Source organism: Nicotiana tomentosiformis, chromosome 5 (genome assembly GCF_000390325.3).
Source record: "Nicotiana tomentosiformis chromosome 5, ASM39032v3, whole genome shotgun sequence".
NCBI classification, from domain to species: Eukaryota; Viridiplantae; Streptophyta; class Magnoliopsida; order Solanales; family Solanaceae; genus Nicotiana; species Nicotiana tomentosiformis.
Window position 1 is genome coordinate 20344219 of NC_090816.1, and position 12927 is coordinate 20357145.

At 40.7% G+C, this 12927-nt stretch overlaps 1 protein-coding gene across 1 annotated transcript; it reads right to left on the bottom strand.

Moving 5' to 3' along the window:
• Positions 1-2997: 2997 nt before the first annotated feature.
• Positions 2998-5124, bottom strand: LOC138891996 (uncharacterized). Its single transcript, XM_070175688.1, has 4 exons — positions 5055-5124; positions 4512-4644; positions 3397-3538; positions 2998-3174 (listed from the first exon to the last, which is right to left on the bottom strand). The coding sequence occupies exons 1-4, from the start codon at positions 5122-5124 to the stop codon at positions 2998-3000; spliced, it is 522 nt and encodes a 173-aa protein (XP_070031789.1).
• Positions 5125-12927: the final 7803 nt, after the last annotated feature.

Sequence of the window (12927 nt, forward strand, 5' to 3'; positions counted from 1 at the left end):
TAATCACCCCATCCGTACAAATCCGAAAAAGGTATGGTTCATCCCAATAATAATGTTGACAATCCCTTTTGAGCTTCTTCCTTTGGCTTGAAGAGAATTCATTTGAAATGATTCCACACACAAGAAAATTTGCTAAGTCCGCGAACCATGACACCTCTTTCACTGAAATTGCCAAAAGTTGCTTATCGGGGAAGGAGTCATTGATTTCAAGGCCATCATTGTAAGGCCCAGTAAAAAGTTTTGCAAAATAATGTCAATATTGTTTCGTGGTGCCGAATTGGTTTTACGTGTTGTGTATTATAGAAGCTCGCCATTGTTCGGACTTTTTGGATTGAACAATGCATCAGAAAGTAAAGGAAAATGTTTGGCAGAATTACGCATTTCTGCGGTCCATTATGCGACCACAAAATCACTCTGCGGACCGCATAATGGCCGCAGAGTGAGGCAGTTGTTGGGCCAGTTTGGATGAGTTTTGCGGTCGACTATGCGACCGCATAACCGTTCTGCGGTTCATTATGCGACTGCAGAACTAGTCTGCGGGCTGCATAGTGACCGCAGACACGGACAATTGTTTTTAGTTGTTTGGTCACCGATTATGCGACCGATATGCGGTCCGAATATTGGTTATACGATCACAGAACCTATTCCGGAGCTTTATTTTTGGTGTTTTAAACCCGACCCTATTTCGTTAAAAGACACCCCATGGACCATTTTGAGCATATTTTCTGATATTTTTAGAGTGAGAGAGAGGGTCCTAGATGGAGAAGTGATCTTCATCAAGTTGTTCATCAATTCTCACTTAAATCTTGAATATTATCACCCTAAGAGGTAAGATTCTATCACCCAAACTCTTAATTTCAAAATGTAACTAGAATGGGCCATTAGTTAGGTAATCCATGGGGATGGGAGTGCTTACCTTGCATGCATGTATCCTTGTAGTATGTGGGAAGATTGTGAGCTAATAATGATAGAGAGTGGGTTGGGAAATGATGGAATCTTCCACAAAATAGCCTTAAAACATTGATGCACACCTAGTGTTTGATAATATGCTCAAAGGAGCTAAAACCATGTCCATCTTCCTAATTTTGGTTCAATTTTGTTATATCGCTAAAATAGATTGAAGTTGCTAATATTCCGGAACGTCTTAGAGTTTTAAGAAGCTCAATTGAGGTATGTTGGCTAAAGCCCCTTCTTTTTAGAATCGAATCCCATGGTGTTCATGTAATCGGAGTAAGTTCTTGATCATTATCGAATTGGATTTTCCTAATATGGTTGTGTTGGAGGATGTTTGTTCAATGTTTATGCTAAATGCTTCATCATTTAATCTTGCCATTTGAGAATGTGTTCAAAATGTGGAATATGTGTTAGGGATGTTAAGACTTCATGTCAAGATTGAAATAAAGGTTGTTATGCCAAATTATATGAAAAGCCTCTATGTGCCTAAGATTCCCAAATAGCTTATACGTGAATTTAATGTCTTGGATGGGGAACCTTATTGATTTTGATAATGATATTGAATGTGGGAAAAGGGGGTCTAGAACTATGAAATACGGCCAAGTTCTAAGAATGACTTAGTAATCGTAATCACTACTGTCAATGAATTAAAAGTACATGAAAGAATTATAATGTGAGATAATTGACTGAAAAAGGTAATGTCTCAAACAAGATGGCCTAGCCAATCGGGCCGAAACCGGACTCCGTGTAAGAACATGGTGGTATTATGAATGAAATTGTGGTAATGTCTCCAACGAGATGGCCTTGACGATCGGGCCGAGATCGGACTCCGTGTAAGAACATGGTGGTATTATGAATGAAATTGTGGTAATGTATCCAATGAGATGGCCTAGCCGATCGGGCCGAGATCGGACTCCGTGTAAGAACACGGTGGTATTGTGAATGGAATTGTGGTAACGTCTCCAATGAGGCGGCCTAGCCGATCGGGCCGAGATCCAACTCCGTGTAAGAACATGAAGGTATTGGGAATTGTGGAACATCGGTACTAAAGGTTACCCAACCTAGTAATATGGAAATTGTCTTGAAAATGTATATGATCCGTAACTTGTTGTTTTATTATTTATTAGAAGCCCTTATCGAATTCTTGACTGTTTCTCTTATTTTATTATTCATTCTATTGAGTTGGTGTTTAGCTATACATACTAGTGCTATTCGACGGTACTAACATCCTTTTTGCTGGGGGCGCTGCATTTTTAAATGGATGCAGGTGGCTACATAGCAGACAGTGCAGATCTTAGATAGTGTTGCATCCTCTTCTCAGCGGACTCGGTGAGCCCCATTTCATTCTGGGGTCATGTATTGTACCTTTTGTTTATATTATGGTCACTTTTTGAGGTATAGCCAGGGCCTTGTTGCCGGCACCATATTTACTCTCTTTTGTATCTTTAGAGGCTCCGTACACACTATGTGAGTTGTATGAGGGTGTTGGGAATGTTAAACAAGTCGTGTTGTGTTGATCACTTGTTCCACTTGAACTTTAAGAAATGTGTATTTTGGGGCTTAAAAGCGCAATGGTTGATGAAATGATTTAGGGTTGTATGAATGAGAGTCCTACTGTATAATTAATGAAATCACGTCTCTTCTTGATCATGGGTTAATTGGGTAGAAAGTATCTAACAGGCTTGCTCGGCCAGGTTCACTCGGTTGAGCACTGGTCGCGCTTCCATAGGATGGGGCATGACAAACTTGGGGCCTCCCCTCCTCCTCCAAATGAGACAAGTGGCCCGCCACTTGGTTTTCACTACCTTTTCTATCTTGGATGTCAATATCAAATTCTTGTAACATGAGCACCCATCTCATCAACCGAGCTTTGGAGTCCTTTTTTCTCATAAAATAATGAAGAGCCGCATGATCCGTGTGGACAATAACCTTTGCACCCATCAAGTATAGGCAGAACTTCTCAATTGCAAATACAGTAGCAAAGAGATCCTTCTCCATAACGGTATAGTTGACTTGGGAACTATTCATGGTCTTACTAGCATACTAGACCGGATGGAAACTCTTGTTGATACATTTCCCCAAAATAGCCCAAACCGCTACGTCACTTGCATCACACATGAGTTCGATAAGGCATAATCTAGTTGTCAACTTGAGCTTCAACAATTCAAAAGCTCTCATGCAATCATCATTGAAATTAAACTTGGCATCCTTCTCAAGAAGCTTGCACAACAAGTTCACCACTTTAGAGAAATCTTTGATAAAGCACCGGTAAAAACTCGCATGGCCTAAGAAACTCCACACATCCATCACCAAAGTTGGGGATGGAAGCTTAGAAATCACCTCAATATTTGCCTTGTCAACTTCAATTCCATTACTTGAGATTTTATGGCCAAGGACAATACCTTCCTCAACCATGAAATGGCACTTCTCCCAATTGAGTACCAAATTGGTTTCTTCACATCTAGCCAATACTTTGTCCAAATTTGCAAGACAATCATCAAATGAATCCCCAACCACCAAGAAGTAATCCATGAAAACTTTAAGGTAGTCCTCCACCATGTCCGTGAAAATAGCCATCATACACCTTCAAAAAGTCGTTGGTGCATTGCACAAACCAAATTGCATTTGCTTGAAAGCAAAAGTACCATAGGAACATGTAAAGGTTGTCTCTTGATCTTCCGGAGCAATGAGAATTTTGTTGTAGCCTGAGTACTCATCAATAAAATAATAGAAAGCATGGCCGGCCAATCTATCGAGCATTTGATCCAAGAAGGGGAGTGGAAAGTGATCCTTCCTTTTGACTTTGTTGAGCTTGCGATAATCCATACACACCCTCCAACTGACCACCATTCTTGTAAGAATCAATTCATTCTTGTCATTAGTGACCACCGTCATGCCCACTTCTTTGAGACACAATGAACCGGAGAAGTCCATGAACTATCGGAGATGGGGTAGACAACCCCGGCGTCCAACCACTTGATAATCTCCTTCTTAACAACTTCTTGCATAGCCTCATTGAGTCTTTTTTGATGTTCAATATATGGCTTAGCACCATCATCCAACTTGATCTTATGCATGCAAAAGGCGGGGCTTATACGCCGAATATCCGCCAAGGTTCACCCAATAGCCTTCTTCCTCTTTTGTAGCACTGCCAATACGGAATCTACTTGCACGTTAGTCAAACAAGATGAAAGAATAACCGGTAAAGTAGAACAAGGGCCAAGAAATTCATAACGAAGATGTGGAGGCAATGGCTTCAACTCCAAGGTAGGTGGCTCTTCAATAAAAGGCTTTGTAGGAGGAGTCTTCCTATTTTTGAGATCCAAGGACAATTTTCGGGGTGCATAGTTGTACGACCCCATTTATTGCAAAGAGTTAACACATTCCATGAAGCCATCCATATCGTCATCATCAAAGTTAAGCAAGACAACCTCCAACATATCACCAACATTTATTGTAGCACTTGTATCATCAACAATGACACCGGTCACCAAATCCACAAACGAACACACCTCATTACTATTTGGTTGTCGTATGGACTTACACACATGGAATACCACTTTTTCATCACCAACCCGAAAAGTGATTCTCTGGCTTCAATATCATAAAGATCCTTACCCATAGCAAGAAAATGTCTCCCAAGAATAATTGGCACCTCATAATCAACATCACAATCTAGAATGAAAAAATCTGCTGAAAGAATGAATTTATTAACCTGGACCAAAACATCTTCATGGTACGGTCGGCAATGTGTAATCTCATAGAGGTGGGTCTTGGTTGCCCCAAAGTCTTATAAACCGAATAGGGCATAAAATTTATACTTGCCCCAAGATCACAAAGAACTTTAACAAACTCGGCACTTCCAATTGTACAAGGAATCATGAAAGCACCGGGATCCTCCAACTTAGGAGCCATTGAATGAATAATTGCACTCACTTGATGAGTGACTTTAATAGTTTCAAAATTTATCGACCTCTTCTTTGTCACAAGATCTTTCATAAACTTTGCATAACCGGGCATTTGTTCCAAAACGTCTACCAATGGCACATTGATTCAAAGACACTTCATGATTTGAATGAACTTCTTGAATTGATTCTCACCATTTTGCTTGGCAAGTCTTTGAGGGTATGGAGGTGGAGGCTTAGGCAATGGTGCCTTTGCCTTTTGCATTACCGGCTCTGGTATGTCAATAATGTGTTCCTTATACGGGTTCACCTACTCTTGACTCTCTTCCACACTATCATCAATATCAATCTGAACTTCCTCATTAGGTTGAAAAACATTGTTTGGGATATCTTCTTCTTGCATCAATTGATCATCATCAACAAATCGCCTTACACTTGAGGTGGGTGAATTCCCACCTCTTCCACATCCTGTGATAACCGCCATAGCATGTCCCGTATTGTTACCACCCTTTGTGTTAACCACCGTGTTACTTGGTAGTGCCCTCTTAGGACGGGAATTTAAAGCATGAGAGATTTGCCCCATTTGAACTTCTAGGTTGGAGATTGATGTGTTGTGTGAGGAAAGTTGGGCATCCGAATCGGCATTCTTTTCCATCATTTGCTTGAACACACTTTCAATACGTCCCATCTCATTGTTTGAAGAACTTGAACTATGGGAAGGATAAAGAGGTGGCTTGCTCGGTTGTTGATACATTGGGGGCCTTTGAAAACCCAAACCCCAATTTCCTTCATTGTTACTCCAACCACCTTGATTGTTACCTCCCCAATTTCCTTGGTTGTTTCCACTCCAATGTCCTTAATTGTTGTTATTATGTCAATTCCTGAATTCCAATTGCCATGATTATTTTGTGGTCGCCATTATTGTTGGTTTGGGCCTTGAAAGTTGTTTCTTTGCCCTTGAATATTATTCACATATTGCACTTCCTCCTCTTTCTCATTATAAGAATATTCTTGATCAAAACCACCATCATCTTGCACATAGATTTCCACTCGAATTTGCACTTGTGGACCCTTAGTCCTCCTCTTATTTACCAAAACATTCACTCATTCCATAGCATTAACTTGCTTAGGAGCTTGCACTTGATTTAGTTGAGTCATGGTAGTGGTCAATTCGGCAATGGCTTTCCCATGATCTTACAATTCTTTGTGAAGGTGGATCATATTCAGGTCACCTTGTGGAACATTGGCCCGGGATTTCCAAGCCGACAATGTTTCCGCCATCTCATTCAAGATTTCACACGCCTCCGCATAAGGCGTAGTCATGAAGTTCCCACCAGCTAGTTGATTCATTATACATTGGTTGGTTATGTTAATCCTACGATAAAATGTTTGTTGTATCATGCTTTTTGTCATGTCGTTATTGGGACATTCCTTAACCAATGTTTTATAGTGCTCCAATATTTCGATTAGTGGTTCATTCGGCTCTTGCTTGAATGCCAAGATCACATCTCGATGTGTAGCCATGTGCCCGGGAGAGAAAAACTTAGCAATGAACTTTTTCGCCAACTCACCCCAAGTGTTAATTGAATGGTTCAGCAATCGTTTGAATCAATCTAAAGCTTTCCCCCATAGAGAGAAGGGAAAAATCCTTAGCCTCAATGCATCCTCAGAAACATTATTTTTATTGCTCCTCCAACATGTATCCACAAAGCCCATCAAATGTTTATAAGCATTTTGAGTTGGAGCATTGGTAAAGAGACCTCGTTGCTCACGCAAAGTGAGCATCATATTAGTGATTTGAAAGTTGCCCGCTCTAATACGGGGAGGGACTATTGCACTAGCATAACCTTCGTTGGGCAATATCCGGTGTGGAGCCACTCGTGGTGGAGGTGGGTGTGAAACGAGCACATTGTCATGAGGTACCCAGCCTCTCCGATTGGCTTGTGGCTCTTGAGGTACCTCCTCTACTTGGGCTTGTGGCTCTTGAGGTACCTCCTCTACTTGTTCTTCCTCGCCATCCAATTCCAAAAAAAGGAAAATTTCCGAGCTCATTGTTCCCCATGGTTGTACGTAAAATTTCTTAAACAAATTAGTAACACGGGAGGGAAAGAAGATGTTCCAAAAATACACTCAAATATATAGCTAACACTGTTTTAACTCCCCGGCAGTGGTGCCAAAAATTGATCCACATTCTATCTGCACTCAATAGTTAGTGGAAATAGTCGCTGGAAGAATAGTACCCAACAAGAGTCGGGGTCAATATCCACAGGGAGTTTAATATGGGTGTTAGGGTGTACACTTGATGAGAGCAAATGAAATAACTCAATTGCGCATCCAAACAAGGGATTTTGTTTTTTACTTCTAGATTAACACTAACAATTGTAGACTAATGAGAAGAAACTAGAAAGCGAGTGATTATTTTCGTTGTTTTTATCAAATGGGTAAAAGGCATAGGGATGTGACCTTTACCTAGGTGTTCGCCTAATGGGTTAAGCACGTTAATACTTGTTTTATTGATCGGGGTGTATTATAGCTCTCAACTCTAAGTTATCCACTCAATACCTCTCGGTCATAGAACGATTTTGCCCAATTTGGCTTTCTCAAGACTAAATGGATATCAAGCTAAATGGTTGATATGAGCTCAAGTCGAGTTTTCCTAGACTAGGTCCATCTTTATCAAGTAAAGACCAAGTCAAAAAGGCATGAATCAATGTATGCAACTATTAATTCTAAAATTAAAGCATAAACAAGGCTAAATAATCAACACCCAATCATAAACAAACATTAAATTAAATACACATAAGGCTTACACACTAGGGTTGGGTCACAACCATAGTAAATGTCTAGCTACTCATAGGAGAAAATGAAGAAACTAAAGAAACAAATACAAATTAAACTCATAATATAAAATTAAAATGATAAAATATGATGTTTTTATTCCAAAATGATCACAAATGTCCTAAAATGGAAAACTACAACTTCTAGAACTTCAGAACTTGACCTAAAAATGTGATTCATGTCTATTTATAGTGGCTCAAAATTCGCTGACAAAAATGCCCCTCGGGAGATTCTTCGGCCGTACAATTCCATGTGCGGTCCGCATATTGATTGCATCTACAGGGAACTGGATTCTGTAGCCGCACAATTTGGTATGCGGCTGCAATTCAGCTTTTGCGGCCACACTTCAGGCAAGGCTTCAGTCTTGGTCATTTGCATACTTTCTGAACTATTTGAATTCTTGTCAGTGCGGACTATTTCTATGGCCGCACTTCTGCTTCAAGTACTTCAAGGCTTCTTCATCAGTTCTGCAGCCGCAGAGAGAATTCTGCAGTCCCCACTTGCTTTTGCGGCTGCAGAAATACTTCTGCGGACCGCACTTCTTGTATGATGCGCCCTTTCTTGCCTTGTGAGCCAGAACACTCCTTTTTGAGTCGGATTATTTCATAAGAGCCCAAATTTCCAGCATTCCTGCAATTTGCACATTTCATTAATTTTGGGAACATAAATCAATACTTTCGGACTAAAACAAACGTAAAAAGATACTAATAAGTGGTCAAAATCCATACTTATCAGCCCTCGCGAGGGCTGAGGCAAGGTAGATAGACGTTGTTCCTGTTTTGAAGAGAATTCAAGCCAAGGAGAAGATTTGTTATTTTGTGGCCTGAATTATTTCCTTGTATTTTTAGGGAACCCATAATCACTATAGGTTTAGGAAACCCCATTGTCCTATTAGATTTGGGAAAGGAAAACCTATTATCCTTGTCAAATTGAGAAACATTTCTCTTATAGGTTTGAGACTATTTGGGATCTATATATATGGGTTGTAGTTGGGGATTCTATAGATTGTATTGTACTTTTCTTCTCATTCATAGTGAAAAACTCTCTCTGTTTCTGCCCCGATGATTAGTCTTAGCCGAACCTCGTTAAATCTTTGTGTTGATTTTTCTTCTCTATTTGCTTTGTGTGTGATTGTGTACTAGTTAACCCATGGTCTTCCGCAACAAACAGGTATATACTTTTATTGGCACCTCTGTTTACCCGTAAAATTGTACAGTTGAATTTATGTGTGGTTTCTAGATAAGTGAATTAATTTGATCTTGAAATAAATAAATAAACAAAGAATTACACAATACTTAGCCTTAGGATATAGACGAAACAGCAGAAGTAACAATTCTGGGAACAGGATTTCCGGCCACAACAACAAAGAAAATCAAGAAATAAGAAGATAAGATTGGATTGAGCTTTGTATAGAGTATAGCATAAGTTTTCCAGAAAATTCCTCCCCTTTACAATGACAATTGAGCTCACTATTTATAGCTATGAAGAAGGTCATAGGGTCATGCCCTTCCTTAATGTGAATTATGAGGGGCATTGATGAAAATATATAATGGTGAACATAACTGCCAAATTTCTTGTAACGGGTAAATGCTCTTAATGCCATAGAATATTCTCTATAAAATGCTATCGGGAGAAGAACATTTATCAGATCTTTATGAGCGTTATTCTTTCCGTTGACAAATGAAATAGTTACCTTCGGTCATTAGACATCCCCCTGTCTTGGGTTCCACGTGTCCCTTTCTCTGACGGCCACGTGTCATAGCATATTTTACCCTATACAGATAGTTCTCCTGCTTTCCGATGACATGACTTTGCATTACCGAGAAGTTGGTAGGGAATTACTATAATTCCCTCTGAAGGCTTCTGACGGTTGATTAGACGCATGTCTCACCGCATTTAATGCTCCGAACACGCATCGTCTCATGATTCAGCATAACTTTTGCCGATTATCGAGATAATCATGGCCATGAATTTAGTCGCAAAAACTTTTACTTATATGTATCAACTTCCTCCCTTATACTTCATAATATTTCAAGCTTCCTTTATCTATCTCGCATCTTGCTCTTCATCTTTGCTCTAATTCTCTTTAAACGAAAAACCTTCTCCTTCGTTCATACAATGGCTTCTTCCTCAAAACGTACCGGCTTTTCAAAAAACAAGAACAAGGCCGAGGACTCTGCTCCTCTAACAGTGGGCTCTATCATCCCTAGAAGTATTATTACCATAAAAGACTTAGAAGAGAAATTCCCTACTATCAACTCTCGTACATATTCCGTTAGCAGGTATCCTTCTTCCATACGTCTGTCGAGCATTCCTATTGTGAAGGAAGACTGCCACTGCCATGACTTTGAAATTATTGCTCCTAATCTATCAGAAAGAGTCACCCTGCCCAAGGAGGGTTTTACATATATTTACACGTATCTATTTACTTTCGGTGCGTTCTCTTTGAGTGGAGAGCTTGACTCCATGATTGCAGAGTTTTGCCTCCACTACCAAGTGTGTTTGTCACAAGTAATCCCTTCTGTGTGGATGACAGTTTCTTGCCTTTGGCATTTGTGCTAGGAAATTGGAGAGGAGCTAACCTTAGCTCAGATGATAAATCTCTATTCTCCCAAATTCTTCCATAGGGGAATGATAAACCTCTGCAAGAGTGGACACCATGCTTTGTTGTCTAGTATGGATGATGACAACGACCGTGGGTGGATGGAACTGTTCATTATAGTTGCCACCAATGACATCATTCCGGCAACGGCTTCATCCTTTCCGGCCGCTTGGAACCGCACTCATAAGCTCTTTTTTTAGTATTTATTTTTACTAAATATTTTTCTATAGCCGTATTGATCCTCTATCCTTCGTTTGTTCAGTAACTGAATGGATCCCATCGGTGATTGAAGGTTTGGACCGGTAGGTACAAAAGATCTTGGACGTTACGATGCCCGAGACTCGCTTGTGGAAAGAACTGGCCCCTAAATACGGGTGGAAGGCCAAGAATCCTAGTAGCTCAAACTCACCTTGTTTCAATTATTTATGCGAAGAAATTGATTGATCCCTTCTAACTTGTCTATGAAATTAGGTCTACCAGCGGGCTCTGTTGTTGTTCCCGAGGAGGATGTTTTGGCTGTTCCTACTGATGCAACGAGGCTACTTCAGGAGGCGCTTACTCGAACAGGTGGCTCCAGGCCTGCTTCGGGAGCAAATGTTCCTTTACGAAGTCCCTAGATAGAAGACAAACAACCAAAGAGAAGACGCTCCTCCGCAGCCGGGGAAAAGAATAAGAGGGCGAGGACTGATTCCCCCAAGTCATCTTCGGTAGTGATAGTGACTGGCCCTCCTTCCGGGACACACCGTGACGATCGACGATGATGAAGAAGCTAGTGGCGATCATTGTTGTCGTATCCTTATATCACCCCCCCCCTCCCAGTGTTCGAATGTGAAGAGTGCGAATTGGAATACTGGAAGTCTTGTATCTTCGAAGATTTCCGTAATGCATTGTTAAATAATCCTTAACTTGGTAACACACTTTACTTCCCCTTAGGAACTTATGCTAACGAGCGAAGGACTATCTAACAACCCTCTAGTGGTTTGTGCTTGTGAACCATCGGGTAACCTTTGCTCAATAGCAAACTTAACTTCCCGGTAAGAACCTGCTATAAAGCAAAATCTTATCTAACCATCCCCAAGTGAATCTTTTCTTTTATGCCTTGCTATTAAAGGTCTTATTATTGTTGTCTCCGTAGTATGCTTTCTATTGCTGCCTCGTTAAAAACCTTGCCAGAAAAATCCAGTTGGGACAAAAACTGAATGAAGGGAAAAAGAGTGCAGCACATACTTTATGATCGGGTAATGTTCATCAACAATAATATCTTTTGAGGTGTGTCACGTTCCAATTTGTGGGAAACTTTTCTCCATTTTGGTTTTTCAACTCGTATGAACCTTTTCCGGTGATAGCTAAAATCCGGTAGGGGCCTTCGCACGTTGGACCTAGCTTCTCCGCGTTGAGCTCCCGGATGTTGTTACTTTTCTTAGGACCAAGTCTCCTACTTTGAAATAGCAGAGGTTGGCTCTTTGATTATAATACCGCTCTATTCTCTGCTTTTGAGCTACCATTCTTACATGCGCTAACTCCCTGCATTTATCGAGCAATTCCAAGTTGACTAGCATTGCTTCGTTGTTTGATTCTTCATATGTCTGGAATTATCTCAATGTGGGTTCCCTTACTTCCACCGGTATTAAAGCTTTTACACCGTACGGGAGGCAAAAAGGAGTTTCCCATGTGCTCGACTTGGCCGTAGTTCGGTATGCCCCTAGAACTCCAGGTAATTCCTCGGTCCAATTTCCTTTAGCCGCTTCCAACCTTTTCTTGAGGTTTTGAATAATCACTTTGTTTATTAACTCCGCTTGACTATTTAGACTCGGATGATAAGGTGAAGATGTGATCCTCTTTATTTTTAAATCTTGGAGGAACTTTGTAATTTTTGAACAGATAAACTGTGGGGCCATTATCGTATGCTATCTCTTTTGGTATTCCGAAACTGCAAATTATCCGCCATTTTGCGTTCTCTAATTTTCTGATTAGGACCTGCTTCCACCCACTTAGAAAAATAGTCAGTCAAAATTAAAAGAAATCTTACCTTTTTGGGAGCCGGTGGTAATGGTCCGACGATGTTCATCCCTCATTTCATGAACAACCAAGGAGATAGGACCGAATGTAAGGGTTCTGTCGGTTGATGCACCAGTGGCGCGTAGCGTTGACACTTATCACATTTTCATGTGATGTCCTTGGCATCTTGTTCCATGCGGGGCCAGTAATATCCTGCCCTTACCAACTTCAACACTAAGGAATCTGCGCCCGAGTGGTTGCCACATATCCCTTTGTGAACCTCTCTTATGACATAGTTAGCTTCGAATTCTCCGAAGCATCGGGCCAGCGGGCCTTGAAAAGATTTTCTATACAATTGGCATCCCTTGAAGCTATATCGCGCTGCTTTGGCGCGCAGTGCCCGGGATATTTTGGGGTCTTCAGGTAGCTTCCCATGTTCGGGATAATCGATAATTTTATTCCTCCAGTCACAGACCAGATTAGTTGAATTTACCTCGTAGTAACCATCTGTATCCAGGACTGAGTTCATCAATGTACTACCGTCCTGGACTCCGATCCCTTTATTTCTGTTGATGATCTTAGGTTTGCCAATGCGTCTGCTATTGCATTTTCTTTCCTTGGGATATGAGT

Bases quoted from the DNA above. Each gene is read 5' to 3' on its own strand.
- LOC138891996 (XM_070175688.1), bottom strand. From the start codon at position 5,124: ATGCAAAAGGCAAAGGCACCATTGCCTAAGCCTCCACCTCCATACCCT. The intron at 4,645-5,054 runs GTGAGAATCAAT...TTCTTTCAGCAG, and splicing joins AAGACTTGCCAAGCAAAATG to ATTTTTTCATTCTAGATTGT. The intron at 3,175-3,396 runs GTACTCAATTGG...TTGTTGTGCAAG, and splicing joins GATGTGAAGAAACCAATTTG to CTTCTTGAGAAGGATGCCAA.